The 21,892-nt window shown below is 45.4% G+C and overlaps 2 protein-coding genes across 2 annotated transcripts in view; both read right to left on the reverse strand.

The window, feature by feature from the left end:
- Positions 1–363: 363 nt before the first annotated feature.
- On the reverse strand, positions 364–6,875 carry LOC139175112 (phospholipase A and acyltransferase 3-like). The gene is made up of 4 exons (XM_070765995.1): positions 6,618–6,875; positions 3,730–3,832; positions 2,345–2,603; positions 364–1,430 (listed from the first exon to the last, which is right to left on the reverse strand). Exons 1-3 carry the CDS (start codon positions 6,645–6,647, stop codon positions 2,353–2,355), a joined length of 384 nt encoding a protein of 127 aa, XP_070622096.1. The 5' UTR covers positions 6,648–6,875; the 3' UTR covers positions 364–1,430; positions 2,345–2,352.
- A 3,182-nt stretch (positions 6,876–10,057) lies between these two features.
- ATL3 (atlastin GTPase 3) overlaps positions 10,058–21,892 on the reverse strand; it is a 43,063-nt gene continuing 31,228 nt past the window's right edge. The window contains 6 exon segments of the mRNA XM_070766098.1: positions 10,058–12,692; positions 13,627–14,075; positions 15,535–15,606; positions 17,157–17,213; positions 19,835–19,962; positions 21,718–21,856. Of these exon segments, the coding sequence (XP_070622199.1) occupies positions 12,617–12,692; positions 13,627–14,075; positions 15,535–15,606; positions 17,157–17,213; positions 19,835–19,962; positions 21,718–21,856 (921 nt within the window). The 3' untranslated portion in view covers positions 10,058–12,616.

The following is a 21,892-nucleotide window of genomic DNA, read 5'->3' on the forward strand; positions in this document are numbered from 1 at the left end:
ATATAAAAAACAACCATACATCTCATACAAACCATAATTCTTGAACGCCCGGTTCTTATCTAGAAATGTTCTTAAGTAGAGGTGTTCTTAAGTAGAGGGACCACTGTAAATTTAAAATTACAATCTAAAAATCTAAAAACAATCATACCGATTCAATCCTGCAACCTGTATCTATTTCGTTGGGCGACATAGGTGGTTACGGAAGGCAAGGAGGGTAGGGGCAGTGCGAATCTCCGGGGGGGGGGAGCCGATTTTGCAGTATCCTTCCCCTGCCGCGCCCACCAATTCACACCCCCACCCACTGTTCTGTCTGGGTCCCTCCAGAAGCCAACACCAACCAAAAAGAGAAGCCAGACACACTGGTAAAAAGCAACGGCTGTTTATATAATTCAAAGCAAACACAGGTAACAGAAACTGTTCTTACAGACAGAAACATGCTGGGAACTTCACAGAGGTTTCACGAAGGCCATGAAATAAAACAAGATTCTTGCTGTCAAAAACATCGCTGGAGATAATAAAACCCACGCCTCCCCCAAGTCTTCCAGACTTCTAGGCCACAAGCCAAGATCAGAGACGCCGAGAAGCGAAGCAGGGTCACAGAACCTCCAGTTGATAACGCTCCACATGGCTGCAAGGGCGGGGCCTGCCTTTTAAACCCTGCTGAGGAGAACCACACCCAAACCCAGCTGTTGCCAATTCAGGGATGGAAATACTTTTCTAATTGGCCCCGTCTCTGAGCTGCACGTCGCTGTCTCATATCAATTATAGCCTGTGCTTCCTCATCCAGGGCTCTCAGGCTGCTCTCCATCCTCCTCTTCCTGACTTTCCCTGACTTTCCTCTCCCCCCCGTCTGCCTGGTCCTCCCCCTCCTGTTCACTGTCCTCCTCCTCCAGGCCTGGATCCAGCAGAGACGCAGCTGGTCCCTGAGGAGCCTCAGGCTGAATCACAACATTAAGTAGAGGTGTTCTTAAGTAGAGGGACCACTGTAAATTTAAAATTACAATCTAAAAATCTAAAAACAATCATACCGATTCAATCCTGCAACCTGTATCTATTTCGTTGGCGACATAGGTGGTTACGGAAGGCAAGGAGGGGTAGTGGCAGTGCGAATCTCCGGGGGGGGGGGGGAGCCGATTTTGCAGTATCCTTCCCCTGCCACGCCCACCAATTCACACCCCACCCACCAAGCCACGCCCACAGAACTGGTAGTAAATTTTAAACAACTGGGTTTCATCACTGCTCGCATCTCAAGGAAAAAGAAGACAGAAAGAGAGGCAAAGAGGAAGGAAGCCCATGAAAAATATTGCAGTTAGCGGGTTCTTGGAGAGCGTGCGTTGAAATCAGGCTAAACTTATCACCGCTACTTTCCCCGCCACAGCAAAGATTGAGACCAAGGCGGACAACAGTGCTGTACAACTGGCAAACCAGGCCTGCAAATTGAAGAGAAAGACAATCAATAAAGATTTTGTCCTTGGTGCAAGAAAAGATCTTATGACTTCATCCCAAGAAAGGTCATCAACTTTCTAGCGTTTGATCTGGTCTCTCCAACCATAGAACCTTTACTTATTTATTTTTATTTATTATTTATTAAATTTGTATGCCGCCCCTCTCCGTAGACTCAGGGGCGGCTCACAGCAGTAATAGAAAGACAACATACAATACAAATCTAATAATGAAAACTAAAAACCCATAATTTAAAAAAAACATGCACACCCAACATACCATACATAAACAATATAGGCCCTGGCCGGTTAGGTCCCACAGAGTTGGCCTTCTCCGGGTCCCGTCGACTAAACAATGTCGTCTGGCGGGACCCAGGGGGAAGAGCCTTCTCTGTGGCAGCCCCGGCCCTCTGGAACCAGCTCCCCCCAGAGATTAGAACTGCCCCCCACCCTCCTCGCCTTTCGCAAACTCCTTAAAACCCGTCAGGCATGGGGGAATTGAGACATCTCCCCCAGGCCTATACAGTTTACGCATGTTATGGTTGTGTGTATGTTTGCTTTTAATAATGGGGTTTTTAGTGTTTTTAAAATTATTAGATTTGTTGTACATTGTTTTATTGTTGCTGTGAGCCGCCCCGAGTCTACGGAGAGGGGCGGCATGCAAATAAAATCAAATAAAATCAAATAAAATCAAATAAAATCAAATAAAATCAAATAAAATCAAATAAAAAAATAAATAAATCAATAGAAATAAAAATAAAAATAAAATAAAAATATATAAATATAAATATTAATATTAATATTAATATAAATAATATAAATAATATAAATATAAATATAAATATATAATGTAAAATAAATAAATAAATAAATATCTCTAAATCTGCAAAGAGGATACTCACTTGATCACTTAGGGGCACATCGTTGCGCACGAAGTTGGCAAAATGCTCACAATTGTTGGTGAAGACATTATAGTCCACCCGTGTTGCCTTCCAGTTTGTTTGCGAGAGCGACGATCTGATCTGGGGTCCGGGGGGGGATATTTGGCATCATGCTTGTTGCTCACACAGTAGCGATCTCTCTTGACCACGTCGTTTAGCTGTTCCTTCTTGATCACTGCTTTGCCAGTCCACATCGACGGCAAATCGCCATCTCCAGCTCCTTCAAAGGAAAAGAGACGCGGCCCCAGAAATTCATACCCATAGGAGAGAATCCGTGCAGGAGGAAAAGAGACGCGGCCCCAGAAATTCATACCCATAGGAGAGAATCCGTGCAGGGTGAAACTGTAGAGGTTTTTCTCAGGACTTTCTATTGCAGGCCAAAGGGGGAGGGGGAGAAGGAGCAGGAGGGGAGGAGGAAGGATGAGGAGTAGGAGGGGGAGGGGGAGAACGAGGGGAAGAAGGAGGGGGAGAAGGAGGAGGGGGAAGGAGCAGGAAGGAGGAGAAGCAGGAGGAGGGGGAGAAGGAGCAGGAGGGGGAGGAGGAAGGACGAGGAGGAGGAGGGGGAGGAGGAAGGAGGAGGAGGAGAAGGAGGAGGGGGGTGGAGGAAGGAGAAGGAGCAGGAGGGGAGGAGGAAGGACGAGGAGAAGGAGGAGGGGGAAGGAGGAGGGAGGAGGGGAGAAGAAGGGGAAGGGAGAAGGAGCAGGAGGGGAGGAGGAAGGATGGGGAGCAGGAGGGGGGAGGAGGAGGAGGAGGAGGAGGAGGAGGAAGGAGCAGGAGGGGGAGGAGGAAGGACAAGGAGAAGGAGGGGGAGAAGGAGGAGGAAGGAGGGGGAGAAGAGGGGGAGGGGAGAAGGAGCAGGAGGGGAGGAGGAAGGATGGGGAGCAGAAGGGGGGAGAAGGAGAAGGAGCAGGAGGGGGAGGAGGAAGGATGAGCAGAAGGAGGGGGGAGAAGGAGGAGGGGGAAGGAGGAGGAAGGAGGGGGAGAAGAGGGGGAGGGGGAGAACGAGGGGAAGAAGGAGGAGGGGGAAGGAGCAGGAAGGAGGAGGAGCAGGAGGGGGAGGAGGAAGGACGAGGAGTAGGAGGGGGAGTAGGAGGAGAAGGAGGAGCACAAGGGGGGAGGAGGAGGAGGGTGAAGGAGGGGGAGAAGGAGCAGGAGGGGGAGGAGGAAGGACGAGGAGTAGGAGGGGGAGGAGCAGGAGGGGGAGGGGGAGCAGGAAAACTTTGTAACAACTTGGCCAGAACCTAAGGGCCTGTCTATCCTAAATCCTTGCCCCATATTAATATTGCAGCTCAGATACAAAGGTTCAGACGGGGAGTTGAGGGTCCAACCCACCCCAGGTTTCTTACTTGCAGAAGTCACATGGATGACGTAGCCCTCTCCCACGTAGACTGCCCAGTGTTGGTATCCCTTCCGTTTGATCTTAATCAAGTCCCCAGGCTCCACATACACCTAGAAGGGAACAAAGTCCATGAGACCCCCACCACCAGTATCTTTGATAAACCGGCAACACGGATTCCCCAACCCCAAAGGACCATTAATGCAGAAGGCAAGTCTACAAGCTCTCTTGCAACAAAACAGGACGTTTGGAGGGAGGGCCGGAAATCATAAAGTTCGGATGCAGCCTATTGTAGAATCAAAAGAACAACGGAATAGCAGGGTTGGAAAGATATAAACATAGGAGTTTGACGGCAGGAAAAGACCTCCTGGTCCACCTAGTCTGCCCTTATACTATTTCCTGTATTTTATCTTAGGATGGATCTATGTTTATCCCAGGCATGTTTAAATTCAGTTCCTGTGGATTTACCAACCACGTCTGCTGGAAGTTTGTTCCAAGGATCTTTCAGTAAAATAATATTTTCTCATGTTGCTTCTGATCTTTCCCCCCACTAACTTCAGATTGTGTCCCCTTGTTCTTGTGTTCACTTTCCTATTAAAAACACTTCCCTCCTGGACCTTATTTAACCCTTTGACATATTTAAATGTTTCGATCATGTCCCCCCCTTTTCCTTCTGTCCTCCAGACTATACAGATTGAGTTCATGAAGTCTTTCCTGATACGTTTTATGCTTAAGACCTTCCACCATTCTTGTAGCCCGTCTTTGGACCCGTTCAATTTTATCAACATCTTAAGGTGGAAGGGACCTTGGAGGTCTTCTAGTCCAACCCCCTGTTTGAGCAGGAGACCAAATACCATTTCAGACAAGTGGCCACCCAATCTCTTCTTTTTTTAAAAAAAAAAGGTCTTTATAGCGTATAATACTGCTAAAAAAAAAAATATAAAGGGAACACTCAAATAACACATCCTAGATCTGAAGTTGCAGTCTAGTTTGGAGCGTTTTACGTTAAGTTTGAATCTATTACGTGCTTGTGCGTTGTTGTGGTTGAAGGTGAAATGGACAAATAGTTAATGGAGAAATCGGAGACAGATTATTTCGAAACCTGGAATTAATTATATAACTGGATGGAGAAAGGGAAAACCAAAATTAGACGCTGGCAAGTATGATGGAAAAGTTCTAAATCTATTCAAATTTAAACAGATATTGGAAAATTAATACGGTGGGAAAGAGAATAACCAATATATACCCCTCAAAAAAATAAAGGGAACACTCAAAGAACCCATCCTAGATCTGAAGGAATGAAATATTCTCATTGAATACTTTGTTCTGCACAAAGTTGAATGTGCACAACAGCAGGTGAAATTGATTGTCAATCACTGTTGCTTCCTCAGTGGACAATTGGATTTCACAGAAGCTTGATTTACTTGAAGCTATATTCTGCTTTTTAAGTGTTCCCCCAATTTTTTTTGAGCAGTGTATATAATAATAATAATTTAATAATAATTTATTCGATTTGTATGCCGCCCCTCTCCGAAGACTCGGGGCGGCTCACAACAATAATAAAAAACCCACAATATTATAGCAAAACAAATCTAATATTAAAAAAGCATATAAAACCCTATCATATTTAAAAACCAAACAACACATACATACCAAACATAGAATATAAAGAGCCTGGGGGAAAGGTGTCTCAACTCCCCCATGCCTGGCGGTATAGGTGGGTCTTGAGTAGTTTACGAATATATATATAAGTATATATAAGAAGGGACAAACAAGTGGAACAATAAGAAACATACATAGTACATAATAAACACTAAAAATGGAAAACATAAAAAGAAAAATATATATGTTACTATATCAGTGTAAATTTACAAAATTGTCAACCTTTCTACCGACTCAGGTCATACAGCTTTTTGCTAACTTACTATATTCTCAATATTTTACTATATCCCTGCACCATTTGTTTCATTTGGTCTGTATTTTAATTCCCATTAAATAAATAGAATCTTCTTAAAGACCTCAACCTCAATGAACTCAATCTGTATAGTCTGGAGGACAGAAGGAAAAGGGGGGGACATGATCGCAACATTTAAATATGTTAAAGGGTTAAATAAGGTCCAGGAGGGAAGTGTCTTTAATAGGAAAGTGAACACAAGAACAAGGGGACACAATCTGAAGTTAGTTGGGGGAAAGATCAAAAGCAACGTGAGAAAATATTATTTGACTGAAAGAGTAGTAGATCCTTGGAACAAACTTCCAGCAGACGTGGTTGGTAAATCCACAGGAACTGAATGTAAACATGCCTGGGATAAACATATATCCATTGTAAGATAAAATACAGGAAATAGTATAAGGGCAGACTAGATGGACCATGAGGTCTTTTTCTGCCGTCAGTCTTCTATGTTTCTAAAGTCCTTCAGGAATGGAGCAGCCATAACCTCTGCAGGCAAGCCGTCTCAGGGGTCGATTGTTCTCGCAGTCAAATTTGTAAGTTTGTCTGGACGATATTTGTAAGTTTGTCTGGACGATATTTGCATCCTTCCATCCCTCCACACACACGCACTGTCCTGCCAGAGCAGAAGAAACTCCTTAGAGAAGCGAAACCTCTTCAAAAGCAAAAAAAAAAAACCCCAACAACCCCAAGTCCAGTTGCCTCCTGAGAAAATGCACCCAACTCAACAACCAAGATCTGACAATCAAGATCTCCAAGAGACGTAAGGCTTAAAGATTAAGGAATAGGGACAAAGGTCACTCTGAAAAGTAAAATCCAGCACACGGGGGTCATAAAAAAGATTCCAACACCTGCACAAACACACACAAACACAACGCACACGGCTTCCTCCTCAAATGTTTTTGGCTTTCGCTCCCCATCTTACGGCTCCTGTCCCGTTCGTTTACCTCGTCAGGACGCGAAGCATATCTGTTCATGTTGAGGCCGGCGGTAAATCCCCAAATGATAAAGAGAAGCTGGGGAGTTTTCAACAGATCCCCGAGCAGGATCTGTTTGAGGAGGGATCCCTGTCCAAAGGCAACGGGCGGTATGCATCAAAAGCGAAAGTCCCACAAATTTTTAAAAGGGGAAATGCTCTCGCCTGTAACTTGCACAAGCCCAAAATCGAGATTCGGTTCTGATTTCCCAGAAACGAACATCTGGATTGTCAATGTTTAAAAAAACAGGAAGAAGGCCCGAGAGGAAAGATTTTTTTTTAACTCTGGCATCAGGCCAGTGCAGAGGTTGCTGATAAATTCACCGCTTGCCACACTATAGAAGGCCTGGTGTTTATGGGAAATTGGGAAGGGGGGGATTTTCTCTTTTTTAAAAAAAAAAAATTTGTATTGATTTATATCCGTTAAAAAACAGCACCAAAAAAAATAGAAAAGAAAACAACAGTAACAAAACAACAACCAGAAAACACATATTAAAAAATGGCACGAATGGATACACAATAAAAACCAAATAATAACAACAGAGTATCGGTGTATACATATAGATAAAAAAACAAATACAGTGATACCTTGTCTTACAAACTTAATTGGTTCCGGGACGAGGTTTTTAAGGTGAAAAGTTTGTAAGACGAAACAATGTTTCCCATAGGAATCAATGGAAAAGCGATTAATGCGTGCAAGACCAAAATTCACCCCTTTTGCCAGCCGAAGCGCCCGTTTTTGCGCTGCTGGGATTCCCCTGAGGCTCCCCTCCATGGGAAACCCCACCTCGACTTCTGTTTTTGCGATGCTGCAGGGGAATCCCAGCATCGCAAAAACAAGCGCTTCGCTGGCAACGGAAGTCCGGAGGTGGGGTTTCCCATGGAGGGGAGCCTCAGGGGATTCCCAGCATCGCAAAAACAAGCGCTTCGCTGGCAACGGAAGTCCGGAGGTGGGGTTTCCCATGGAGGGGAGCCTCAGGGGAATCCCAGCATCGCAAAAACAAGCGCTTCGCTGGCAACGGAAGTCCGGAGGTGGGGTTTCCCATGGAGGGGAGCCTCAGGGGAATCCCAGCATCGCAAAAACAAGCGCTTCGCTGGCAACGGAAGTCCGGAGGTGGGGTTTCCCATGGAGGGGAGCCTCAGGGGATTCCCAGCATCGCAAAAACAAGCGCTTCGCTGGCAACGGAAGTCCGGAGGTGGGGTTTCCCATGGAGGGGAGCCTCAGGGGATTCCCAGCATCGCAAAAACAAGCGCTTCGCTGGCAACGGAAGTCCGGAGGTGGGGTTTCCCATGGAGGGGAGCCTCAGGGGAATCCCAGCATCGCAAAAACAAGCGCTTCGCTGGCAACGGAAGTCCGGAGGTGGGGTTTCCCAGCGGCGGCGGTGGGTTTGTAAGATGAAAATAGTTTGTAAGAAGAGGCAAAAAAATCTTAAACCCCGGGTTGTATCTCGAAAAGTTTGTATGATGAGGCGTTTGTAAGACGAGGTATCACTGTATAGGAATATAAAAATACACTGACTAATGAAACAACTATTTCTGTTCAATTACTACTCTTTTACAAAATCTAAGGTACTTGTTTGTTTCATATATGTGAATGTATATAGTCTAATGTAACACTAAGTATAAGAAATGACGATATAAGATGTAATATAAATGGAGTATGACCTGTTCAACAATGTATATATGAGAGAGGGGGGGGGAAGAGAGAGGAGAGAGAGAGAGAGAGATGACGGTCTTGGCATATTAGTCTAAGGGAGAAATGTTGGGGGGTTAGGGGTTGACACTATTGAGTCCGGTAATGAGTTCCACGCTTCGACAACTCAATTGCTAAAGTGATATTTTTTACAGTCAAGTTTGGAGCGGTTAATATTAAGTTTGAATCTGTTGCGTGCTCTTGTGTTGTTGCGGTTGAAGCTGAAGTAGTCATTGACCGGTAGGACGTTGCAGCATATGATCTTGTGGGCAATACTTAAATCGTGTTTTAGGCGCTGGTTCTGTGCACCTGACTGTATCCATAGGAGCCCCCATCACTGGTATGGGGTGAGAAAAATCTTAGACTCCCGAGTATTTAGAGGGCCATTACAATACCTCATTCATTGGAAGCGGTATCCTTTTGTCGGAATCCACAGGGTTAAAAAGTTGGGGGAGGGAGGGATGGTTAAACCGATTAACCCCTTGTGGTCTCTTTTTTTCAGTGCTGCTGTAACTTTGAAGTGTCACTGGGACTATTCTGGAAATTTATTTATTTTTATTTATTTTATTTATTTATTTATTATTTAGATTTGTATACCGCCCCTCTCCGCAGACTTCGGGGCGGCTCACAACAAAATAAAACAATTCATAACAAATCTAAATTATAGTTTAAAATATTTAAAAACCCCATTTACTAAACAAACATACATACAAACATAGCATTCATAAATTGTATATGCCCAGGGGAGATGTCTCAGTTCCCCCATGCCTGACGACAAAGGTGGGTTTTAAGGAGCTTACGAAAGGCAAGGAGAGTAGGGGCAGTTCTAATCTCTGGAGGGAGTTGGTTCCAGAGAGTCGGGGCCGCCACAGAGAAGGCTCTTCCCCTGGGGTCCCCCAACTGACATTGTTTAGTTGACGGGACCCAGAGAAGGCCCACTCTGTGGGACCTAATCGGTCGCTGGGATTCCGTGCGGCAGAAGGCGGTCTCGGAGATATTCTGGTCCAATGCCATGAAGGGCTTTTAAAGGTCATAACCAACACTTTGAATTGTGACCGGAAATTGATCGGCAACCAATGCAGACTACGGAGTGTTGGGTGAAACATCCAATACACAATGAGGGTTTTAGTGGGTATATATCTATATGCACATAGTAAAATACATGATGAAGGTTAGTAGAGGAGATACTCATAATAAAATATATCTAAGAAAGAATAGAAAAGAAGATGTAGTAATAGAACATATCAATGAAAGAATAGAAGAAGAGATATAGGAATAGAAGAAAGGTATAGGAGATATAGGAGAGCAATAGGACAGGGGGACGAAAGGCACTCTAGTCTAGTGCACTTGTACTCGGCCCCTTACTGACCTCTTAGGAAATCTGGATAGGTCAACCGTAGATAATCTAAGGGTAAAGTGTTGGGCGTTTGGGGATGACACTATGGAGTTCCACGCTTCGACAACTCGGTTACTGAAGTCATATTTTTTACAGTCAAGTTTGGAGCGGTTAATATTAAGTTTAAATCTGTTGTGTGCTCTTGTGTTGTTGTGGTTGAAGTAGTCGCTGACAGGCAGGACGTTGCAGCATATGATCCTGTGGGCAATACTTAGATCTTGTTTAAGGCGTCTCAGTTCACCTTAAACGAACTAACGCCTTAAACGAACACAGGGTTTTCAGGAAACGACAAGCAGGCACAAAATAAGCGTTCACACCACCGTTTCGGTATACCAGTCTTTTATTTCCGCAGTTGCAAAAAGTGGAATGCTTCCTTTTTGTGCTTTATAAATATTAACTCAGCATCAACGTCCTGACCACATTGGTCCACAGGGGGAAAGTTTTTGACCGTGACACAAAGTTGTCGGGAAAGAGTTTTGCAAAAAACAGCAAAGGGCAAAAGGCGGAAACAGCAGAGAGCACTGTCCCCCTGCAACACACACAGGCACATACTTCTCTGGGTGTCTTGGACTGCGATTCCCAGAATTCCAAGGAGCCGCAGCCAAAGGAATTCTGGGAATTGTCCTCCAAACACTAAGGTGGCTCTCCGTTTTCTACTCAACCCTTTAAAAATAAATCTGGTCCCTGGGTCTGTTTCCACACTGCATTTTCTTTGTGTGGCCTGAGGTTGTCTCTTTCTACCACACTTTAGATTTTACACTCAACCATGTTGTATACAAAATAAATACTCACCTGAACTAGCTCAAATTCTTGTGATGCCCTAGGCCATGCAAAGTTGGCTCTTCTAGGACCTGTGGACTTCAACTCCCAGAATTCCTGAGCTAGCATGATTGACTCGGGAATTCTGGGAGTTGAAGTCCACATGTCCTAGAACAGCGTTTCCCAACCTTGGCCACTTGAAGATATCTGGACTTCAACTCCCAGGATTCCCCAGCCAGCAAATGCTGGCTGGGGAATTCTGGGAGTTGAAGTCCAGATATTTTCAAGTAGCCAAGGTTGAGAAACACTGTCCTAGAACAGCCAACTTCGCCTACCCCTGCCCTAGGCACAAAGCCCAAACATTGTTTTTAAAAAGTTGGCATTTTGAGAGCTCCCCAGAGAACACAAAAGCTGCTTTGGGAGCTTAGAGGCCTGTGATGTTAAGAAATGGGGCGACGGTTCCCATATTAAACAAAGGAGGGGGAAAAAGAGGTAGAATGTAAAAAAAGGAAAGAACCCCACCCCCCCGCCCCTCTTCTGAAAATAAGACTTGTTGTGAAAGGAGAGGCCACCAGAGGGCGATCTTGAGACACAGCCAGGAAAGTACTCTGCAGACCTTTTTGTTGCCTGCCCTCTAGTGGGCCGAAAGAATTAACACTTGTGCCTGAGCGAGACTACGATGCAGCAGCAAAAATAAGGCAAAAAGAGGTGTAAAAAAATGAAAAAAAGGCACCTTGACGAATGCATAAAGCTATTCTACCTTCCAAAGAAACCTTAGTGATCGAGGGAGGCTAGAATGATTCAAAGCTTGGAGCAGAATAATAATTTTTGGTGCGAGGTCTATATATAAGTAAGGTTTCCGGAGGGGGCCTGGGGGAAGGGGTGGAGGAGAGGCAAACTTGAGCTTTTTGCCAGTTATGGAATAAACGCACCCTATTACGCAATTTTTAATTAATGATCCCAAGGTCCATTTGACGGGCGGCAAAGGAGGAAGGGGAAACAGTCGGAATTTAAACAGTGTGGTTCACAAACAGAGTTCAAACACACCCGCAGAGAGGAGACCAAGACGGTTCACCCTCCCAAGCTTGGGGGGGGGGGGGAAACCAGGGGGGGGGAGAAAGGCTGGGGAAATTTCTCCATTACCAGTAAAATTACCAGAAAGAACAGCCAATCATAAGGGCAATGTCATTGGCTGCGTCTCAACGCCGTGAGCTTAAGTGTTTACAGACGCACACACAATATACCGCATTCAATGTCTCGATTGCACCTGCAAAAAACCCCTCCCAAAGTCCCGCACGCTGATCTAGATGGAGAGATCCCGAAGAGATCTGGCAGGATCCCTTGCGTTTCGAAGTCCCGGACAAAAACCAAGACGAAGCTAGACACCACGAAAAACAACGAGATACACAGGCGGTGATGCGGGCGTTGTTTTTAACACACCAACCACCTCTGTTGTTCTTCCAAATTTGAGCTTCCTGAGAGGGCCTCCCTAAGGCAGTGGAGCTGCTAGCTGGGCGCGGTCCTCTCGGTCAAGGCAGGTCCAAGTTTTGAAAAGGCACTAAAAATAAAAACAGCTTTCCTAATTTTGTTTCATTATTTGGCTAAAGCTTGGCCGATCCTTTTGAAGTTTGGCCGGACACTCGCGAAAAGAAAGGCTGGGTAATTTAGGCACTCCGAGGTTGATGCCTTTGGAGAGGGGGGGGGGAGGGTTTTTTTGGGGGGGGAGGAAGGAAAGGGAGTCGGCATCTTCTTCGCGGCACAACCGACAAACCCCGAAAAAACAAAAGCCAGCAGTTGAAACCGTTAACGGTGCGGTTGGCGTTTCTTTTCGACCGGGAAGGCACTAACTGGTACCGAAACGGTTTTTCCGAGCGGCTGTTTCGTTTCCCCGTTTAAAGTGCAGAAGATTTCTTTATCGAAGGGGGGGGAATGAAAAAAACCAGGGGAGGGGGGGTCCATCAAAGGTGAGCGGGAAGGAAGGAGCGGAGATTCACTCCCTCGACTTTGAAGCTCAGGTTGGCTGTCTATCGAAATAGCTCCGGGAAAGCGATGCCGGGATCGGGAAGCCAGATTCTGGGGGATTCCACCGTCGACCGAGGTTGACCATTTTGCGCCGCCTTGTTCACTGAGACTTCTTGCGCGGTGGAGTCAGGGGTTGCTCTCGGGGGCTGCTCTGAGGGGCCGCGTGGACGGGAGGCCTGGAGGAGGCAAACACACAGGATGTGTCAGGTTAGGGAGAATTTTCACACCCAAGCAGCCACCAAGAGCTAATCATTTCTTGATATTTTTTTTGGCCAGTAGTCCTCAAGGCCACAATTCAGCAGAGTCAGCCTCTCTCTCTCTCTCTCCCCCCCCCAACACACACACACACACACACACAATCTGGGTCCTCGTTTTACGGATATTGGAAGGACGGAAGGCTGAGTCCACCTGGAGCCGGTCAGAATCGAACTGCCAAGCAATGGGCAGGGTTAGGCTGCAATACTGCATTTTAACCAACCAGGGACGGAGGGAGGGAGGGACAATAGCAATAGCCCTTAGACTTATATACTGCTTTATATAACAGTTTGCAAGAATCAGCAACTTTCTGCCAGCAATTTGGGTCCTCGTTTTACTGACTTCAGAAAGATGGAAGGCTGAATCAACCTTAAGCAAGTCAGAATCGAACTGGCAGTGGGCAGAATTAGGAAGGAAGGAAGGAAGGATGGAGTAGCCTGCAATATTGCATTCTAACCACTGGGGGGAGGAAGGAAGGAAGGAAAAAAAGGAAGGAAGTGAAAAAAGGAAGGAAGGAAGGAAGGATTAGCTTGCAATATTGAGTTCTAACCACTGGGGAAAGGAAGGGAGGGAGGGGGGAGGGAGGGAAGGAAGGAGGGGAAGGAAGGAAGGAAAGAAGGGAAGCAAGGAAGGAAGGAAGGACTAGCAATAGACTTACATACCACTTTACAGTGCTTTACAGCCCCCTCTAAACGGTTTACAGAATCATCAACTTGCCCCCATCAATCTGGGTCCTCATTTTAACCGATTTCGGAAGGATGGAAGGCTGAGTCAACCTTGAGCTGGTCAAGGATCGAAATGCCGAACAATGGTGTCCCCCGCCCTCCCATCCGCCTGACTATGCCAAATACCTACCCTACAGCCCGCAACTTATGCAGCACGAACTCCGCTGTGGTGTCAATCATGATGCCCACTTCGCGGTACTCGCCCGAGTATCGGACGTAGCCCCAGGCCAGCAGGGAAAGGAGCATGATCCCCACAATGAAGTTGCACAGCTGGGCAACCAGGCCCAGTCCAACGTAGTCGGTGATGCCCGAGGTCAAGTAGAAGACCACGATGACGGCGAAGAGGATGGCCGGCGTCCGGAACGTGTTGAAGATGTTCTTGCTCTGGTTGTGCTTGCTCAAGTCCTCGAAAGAGGTCGCTCAGCTCCTGCATCAACTCGTCTTCGTAGCCGCTGGCTGAAACTCCCGCCCTCCCATCTTCTTGATGCGGCGGAAGTGCTCCAGAGCCCGCGCGTTCTGCTCCCGATGTTTTACCTCCAGCACCTCGGGAGCTACGTACGGTTTGTCTCCGCCACAGATCTGGGAAAAAGGAGAAAAGGACCGGGCGGGGTTAAGCTATCGGGTGCGGTAAAAGCAGGCTGGGCTAGAAACTGGGAGACTTGTGAGTTCTAGTCCTGCCCTAGGCGTAAAAACAGGCTGAATAACTTTGGGCCAATTCTAGTTCGGGATTGGGGCAGCATAGAAGTCGGATAAATAAACAGTTCCGTTCCAGGCAGGAAAGCTGGATGGGTGACTTCAGGCCGAACACCAGGAGCCTGGGAGTTCTAGTCCTGCCTTAGGCGTGAAAGCCGGCTGGACCAATCACCGGGAGACTCTGAGTTCCAGTTCCGTTCCAGGCATTAAAGTTGGATAGGTGACTTCAAGCCAATCACCAGGAGACTGGGAGTTCTAGTCCCGCCTTAGGCGTGAAAGCCGACTGGATAACTTTGGGCCAATCACTGGGAGAGTCTGTATTCTAGTTCCATTCCAGGCATTAAAGTTGGATCGGTGACTTTGGGCCAATTACCAGGAGACTGTGAGTTCTAGTTCCGCTCTAGGCATGAAGGCTATATTGGTGACTTTGGGCCAATCACCAGGAGACTCTGAATTCTAGTTCCCTTCTAGACATGAAAGCCAGAAGGATGACTATGATCCAGTCACCAGGAGACAGTGACTTCTAGTATCGCCTTAGGCATGAAAACCAGTTGCGTCACTTTAGCCAATCTCCAGGAGACTGGGAGTTCTAGTCCTGCCTTAGGCATGAAAGCCAGCTGGATAACTTTGGGCCAATCACCGGGAGACTCTGAATTCTAGTTCCGCTCTAGGCATGAAGGCTAGATTGGTGACTTTGGGCCAATCACCAGGAGACTGGGAGTTCTAGTTTCCATCTAGGCATGAAAGCCAGAAGGATGACTATGACCAGGAGACAGTGACTTCTAGTATTGCCTTAGGCATGAAAACCAGTTGCGTCACCTTGGCCAATCTCCAAGAGACGGTGAATTCTAGTTCGAGCGGGTGATTTTGGGCCAATCACTAGGAGACAGTGAGTTCTAGTCCCGCCTTAGGCATGAAAGCCATTTGGGTGATTTTGGGCCAATCACTAGGAGACAGTGAGTTCTAGTCCCGCCTTAGGCATGAAAGCCGACTGGATAACTTTGGGCCAATCACCAGGAGACTCTAAATTCTAGTTCCCATCTAGGCATGAAAAGCAGATGGGTAACTTTGGTCCAACCACCAGGAGACAGTGAGTTCTAGTCCCGCCTTAGGCATGAAAGCTGGATATGTGACTTTGGGCCAATCACCAGGAGACTGGGAGTTCTAGTCCCGCTCCTGGAACTACGGAAACAACAAAAAACTCTTTCCGAAAACCCTTCTTGGCAAAAAAAAACCAACAACCCCACCCCGCAAAGACTTCTCTACACGAGTCAGCAAGAGTCAAGAACGAGTCCAGGGCAGCCCACACAGGTGGCAAAAACCGTGGGCGAATCCCCCTCCTCACCTTTTCCATACTGCTGTAATACAGGTCTTTGGCTGACGCGACAGCCGCCAGATTGTTGGCTTCGGCAGTGGCCTGCAAAGAAGGAAGAGAAACAGCTTCAGAAACAAGCCAGCTACTGAATTTTTCGGACTATAAGACACACTGGTATATAAGACGCACCAAGGTTTCAAAGAGGTAAGTAAGAAAAAATATATATTTTTTGTCCTCCCTGGTCCTCAGGAGCACTCTGCACGCCTCCCAAACCCTGTGTGCACTCAATTTTGTGCAAAAATGGGCCTTTTTTTTTTTTTTGCAAAATCGGGGGTCGTAGAAATGGTGGTAGACTTTAGGAGAAACCCTGTCACCCTTCCACCTCTCACAACACTAGACAACACAGTATCAACAGTAGAGACCTTCAAATTTCTAGGTTCTATCATATCTCAAGACCTAAAATGGTCACCTAACATCAAAAACATCATCAAAAAAGCACAACAAAGAATGTTCTTTCTGTGTCAGCTCAGGAAGCTCAAACTGCCCAAGGAGCTGCTGATCCAGTTCTACAGAGGAACCACTGAGTCTGTCATCTGCACCTCTATAACCGTCTGGTTTGGTGCTGCAACCCAACAGGACCAACACAGACTTCAGAGGACAATCAGAACTGCAGAAAAAGCAATGGCTGCCAACCTGCCTTCCATTGAGGACCTGTAGACTGCATGAGTCAAAAAGAGGGCGGGTAAAATATTTACTGACCCCTCACATCCTGGACACAAATTGTTCCAACTCCTACCCTCAAAACGTCGCTACAGAGCACTGCACACCAAGACAACTAGACACAGGAACCGTTTTTTCCCGAACGCCATCACTCTGCTAAACAAATAATTCCCTCAACACTGTCAGACTTTCTACTAAATCTGCACTTCTATTCTACTAGTTTTTCTCATCATTCCTATCACCCATTTCCTCCCATGTTGACTGTATGACTGTAACTTGTTGCGTATATCCTAAGATTTTTATTAATATTGCTTCTTCATTGCTTATTTGACCCCTATGACAATCATTAAGTGTCGTACCACATGATTCTTGACAAATGTATATTTTATTTTATGTACGCTGAGAGGCATATGCACCAAGACAAATTCCTTGTGTGTCCAATCACACTTGGCCAATAAAAATTCTATTCTATTCTATTCTATTCTAAATACTGCTGGGGGAAAAAATAAAGGGAACACTCAAATAACACATCCTAGATCTGAATGAATTAAATATTCTCATTGGATATTTCATTTGCACAACTATTCCATTTGCACAACAGCATGTGACATTGATTGCCAGTCAGTGTTGCTTCCTAAGTGGACAGTTGGATTCCACAGAAATTTGATTTACTTGAAGTTACATTCTGTTTTTCAAGTGTTCCCTTTATTTTTTTGAGCAGTATATTTTTTACAAGATAGCCTGCTGCAGCCTTTTTCATTGAAGACTTCAATTCGGTATAGTGGCTAGCTGGAGGGGTTACTCTCCCCCATCAAATTTCAAATGGTCACAAAACGAACCGTCGTACGTCGAGGACTCACTGCAAACCATCACCCTAAATTGTAACAAGGAATTCAGTGGTTTTAACTCTTCCCTCTCCAGGAGAAACTCACCAGCAACATGGATTTGGGGTGTGGTAGGTCTTCTCCCTGGTAAATCTTGATATAAGCCTAGAATGAAGGATATATTAACAAACAATGATTACACCACTGTGAATTCAATTTGTTTGCCTGGTTGTTTTTTTTTCATTCCATTCTAAAAATATTTTGTGTGTCCCAAATCCAGTCAGGAGGAAAGATTTTTCCATGCTAACGACCTAAGACCGTAATGGAGCCCCAAATACATACATATATTCTCAGTATTTCAAAGCGTCAACATTTCTTATTATTTGTTACAATTAAGGAAACAGCATCACTCACTCGCAAACATAGAAACATAGAAGATTGACAGCAGAAAAAGACCTCCTGGTCCATCTAGTCTGCCCTTATACTATTTTCCTGTATTTTATCTTAGGATGGATTTATGTTTATCCTAGGCATGTTTCAATTCAGTTACTGTGGATTTACCAACCACGTCTGCTGGAAGTTTGTTCCAAGGATCTACTACTCTTGGTCAAATAATATTTTCTCACGTTGCTTCTGATCTTTCCCCCAACTAGCCTCAGATTGTGCCCCCTTGTTCTTGTGTTCACTTTCCTATTAAAAACCCTTCCCTCCTGAACCTTATTTAACCCTTTAACGTATTTAAATGTTTCAATCATGTCCCCCCCTTTCCCTTCTGTCCTCCAGACTATACAGATGGAGTTCATGAAGTCTTTCCTGATCAGTTTTAGGCTTAAGACCTTCCACCATTTTTGTAGCCCGTCTTTGGACCCGTTCAATTTGATCCATCTCTTTTTGTAGGTGAGGTCTCCAGAACTGGACACAGTCTTCCAAATGGGGTCTCATCAGCGCTCTATACAGCGGGATCACAATCTCCAAGGGATTGGTTAAACAAACATCATAACGTATGTATGTGTTTTTTTTTAAACTGTTCTTTCTTAATCTTTTATGATGTTTGTAAATGTATTTTGTATCCTGTTGTAAATTGCCCAGAGTATTTTGGGAATTGGGAGGCACAGAAATACAATCCATCCATCAATCAACCAACCAACCAACCAATCAATCAATCAATCAATCAATTAATTTCTGTTTCTTGGGCCTCTGGGAGGTCGAAAACGGCCTCTCATGCCCTCCGGAGGCCAAGTGGTCCCAAATCGCTTTTTCCCCCCAGTGCTGTTGTAACTTGGAACGGTCACTAACTGGACTGTTGTAAGTCGAGGACTAGCTGCCTTAGCTGCCGATGAGATCAATAAATCAGATTTGCAACCAAACGGAGCAGTTGCGAGTACCAGCCAGCCTGAAGAGTTTTATGGCTTATTCTGTTTTGTTCCGCCATGCGCCTTGAGGTCAATATGTCCTGATCGTTCATCTAGACTTGAATAATTCTGTTATTTACTTATGGTGAAATTTACAGCTTGTCTCTTTGGTAGATAGGAGCTGTCAATAGCTTGTCTGGAGTCCCCTCCTCCTGTTCCCAACCTCTCACGGAGGGAGGGAGGGAGGGAGGGAGGGAGGGAGGGAGGGAGGGAAGGAAGGAAGGAAGGAAGGAAGGAAGGAAGGAAGGAAAAGCAAAAATGAAAGAAAATAAAAATGAGATGGAAGGGGAGGGAAAGGGATAGACAAATGGGAGGAAAAGAAGGAAAATAGGTAGAGAAGGAGGGAGGCAACAAGGAAAAGGAAAAAGAAAAATGGGAAAGGAAAGGAAGGAAGGGATAAGCAGATGGGAGGGAAAGTAAAGTAGGGAGGGAAGGAAGGAAGGAAGGAAGGAAGGAAGGAAGGAAGGTAGGACTAGCAATAGCACTTAAGACTTATATACCACTTCATGGTACTTTTACAGCCCTCTCTAAGCAGTTTACAGTCACTTCTTGCCCCCAACCATCTGGGTCCTCATTTTACCGACCTCGGAAGGACGGAAGGCTGAGTCAACCTTGAGCTGGTCAGGATCAAAGACCAGACTGTAGCAGTAAGTTAGCCTCCAATACTGCATTCTAACAGGAAGGAGGGAGGGAGGGAGGGAGGAAGGAAGGAAAGAAGGAAGGAAGGAAAGAAGGAAGGAAGGAAGGAAAGAAGGAAGGAAAGAAGAAAGGAAGGAAGGAAAGAAGGAAGGAAGGAAGGAAAAAAGGAAGGAAGGAAGGAAAGAAGGGAGGGAGGAAGGAAGGAAAGAAAGAAGGGAGGAAGGAAGGAAGGAAGGAAATAAATCTGGACATAATGGTGCCTCAACTCAGGACTTTGCAGTATGAAAATATTTTTTGAACTCTGGAGGATCAAAAAGCTTCTCTCTCTCCCTCTCTCCCCCTTAAACAGCCACAGAAATGACACAACGACTGTCCAGGGATTCTCACCCTCCTTCCCTTCGCCCGGATTTAAGACGACCCCTTCGGGAAGTCTAATTCTTAAAACGCGTGCCTTCCAAAATGCCTGCTTCTTAAATCCTAGCCAATTCTTGGCCTCTTTTTCTCCGTCCTGTGCAGATCCGCCCCAAATCCATGGGTAGATCAAATTGCAGGCCACTCAAGAGCTGCTTAAAAAAACCCAACATTATAAACATTTTAAATAAATACGCCAATTAAATCAGACCGCCAGGCCAAGCAGCTCTCAATTATCTTTCCCCCCCCCTTTTATTGACTTCCCTTCTCGCTGGAAAGAAAAAAAAAAAATCAAACAACGCTCCAGAGTGTGATGAAACATACCTTGAAATATTCCAACAAGCCTCGGCAGGTTACTTTAGAGCCGTTGATCTCTTTTTCTAAGAGCTGGCTGGGATCTAACACGTACGGGATCAACTGCTTCAGCTGGTCCTTGAATTCGTCGGCGATGTCTGCGGGTGAAAAAGATAAAAGAGGAAGAATGCAATGGGAGTTCTTTTTTTCCCCCCTGTGAATTGATTTATGGCTTTATAAAATACAAACAGACATTTATTATTGTAGGTAACGACGTGGGAAAGCTTTTTAGGACGATGGGGCAAAATATGTCGGCAAGGGAACGATTAGATAAGAGACAGCTGCATAATTATTATTATTTTTATTATTATTATTTATTAGATTTGTATACCGCCCCTGGCCAGAGACTCGGAGCGGCTCACAACACAAAAAAACACGGTACAAATCCAACAATAAAAAGCAATTTAAAACCCTTAGTATAAAAACAATTGTACATCTCAGACAAACCTTGCGTAAAACGGAAACAGCTCAGGGGAATCAATTTCCACCATGCCTGACGGCAGAGGAGGGTTTTGAGGAGTTTACGAAAGGCAAGGAGGGTGGGAGCAATCCTAATCTCTGGGGGGAGTTGATTCCAGAGGGCCGGGGCCGTCACAGAGAAGGCTCTTCCCCTGGGTCCCGCCAAACGACATTGTTTAGTCGACGGGACCTGGAGAAGGTCAACTCTGTGGGACCTAACCGGTCACTGGGATTCGTGCGGCAGAAGGCGGTCTCGGAGATATTCTGGTCCGATGCCATGAAGGGCTTTACAGTAGTCCCTCACCTATCGCTGGTGTTACGTTCCAGACCTGGCCGCGATAGGTGAAATCCGCGATGGGGAATTTATCGACTGATAGTACTTATTTAAGTATTTATATTGTAATTGTTTGGTAAGTTTTCATTGTTTTAAGTGTTTATAAACCCTTCCCACACAGTATTTATTTTAGATACAGTATTTAAATACAATTTTAGATTTTTTTTTTTAAAAAAAACCTGCCGATCGAGTTCGGCGGGCTGTTTAAATCTGCCGATCGACTTCCTCAGAAACCCGCGATGAAGTGAAGCCGCAGTAGGTGAAGCGCAGTATAGCGAGGGACTACTGTATAGGTCATAAGCAACACTTTGAATTGGGGGGGGGACGATGAAAAGAGACCCTCTTTGGAAATGTATTTTATTTTACACATTACAACTGCCGCCAGGTTGACATACGCACAAACATGGAAAAAACAAACAGCGCCATCAACTTTATCTCTAATAATCAAATCCCTGGAAACATAGAAACATAGAAGTCTGACGGCAGAAAAAGACCTCATGGTCCATCTAGTCTGCCCTTATACTATTTCCTGTATTTTATCTTACAATGGATATATGTTTATCCCAGGCATGTTTAAATTCAGTTACTGTGGATTTACCAACCACGTCTGCTGGAAGTTTGTTCCAAGGATCTACTACTCTTCCAGTCAAATAATATTTTCTCACGTTGCTTTTGATCTTTCCCCCAACTAACTTCAGATTTTGTCCCCTTTATTCTTGTCTTCACTTTCCTATTAAAAACACTTCCCCCCTGGACCTTTTTTAACCCTTTAATATATTTAAATGTTTTGATCCTGTCCCCCCTTTTCCTTCTATCCTCCAGAATGTGCAGAGATGACCAAACTGTCCCTGGAACTTCAAGGAAAAGATTTATCTAATATGCTTGTATCTGACCGTATGGCCACCAATCGATATTTATATTTTGAGCACTTAATTCTACCCTAGTTTTTAGTTTCCCTTCCACCCGCCCATTTGGCTAAAATGTACCGGAATTCGTCCCCGAAATGTCGGAAGTGTAAAGAAAGAAAGGCCCAAGCCCCTTGGGAGATCCCAGGCCTTACCGCTCAGGCGGCCATCAAAATTTGGGCTGGTGGCCACTTTGAGTCCCGGATGAGGTAAAAGGAAACAGTTGACGTTGGTGAAGCAGGAATGGATATGTTTGCGGACATTCTGGATCTCTTCGTGTTGGTGAGTTTTTACCTTGGGGCAGATAAGAGAGAGGAACGTTCCAGAACA

The sequence above is a fragment of the Erythrolamprus reginae genome, chromosome 13, assembly GCF_031021105.1.
Source record: "Erythrolamprus reginae isolate rEryReg1 chromosome 13, rEryReg1.hap1, whole genome shotgun sequence".
NCBI classification, from domain to species: domain Eukaryota; kingdom Metazoa; phylum Chordata; class Lepidosauria; order Squamata; family Dipsadidae; genus Erythrolamprus; species Erythrolamprus reginae.

Bases quoted from the DNA above. Each gene is read 5' to 3' on its own strand.
- LOC139175112 (XM_070765995.1), bottom strand. From the start codon at position 6,647: ATGAACAGATATGCTTCGCGTCCTGACGAG. The intron at 3,833-6,617 runs GTAAACGAACGG...GTTCCCTTCTAG, and splicing joins ATGCTTCGCGTCCTGACGAG to GTGTATGTGGAGCCTGGGGA. The intron at 2,604-3,729 runs GTAAGAAACCTG...TTTCCTTTGAAG, and splicing joins CATCCATGTGACTTCTGCAA to GAGCTGGAGATGGCGATTTG.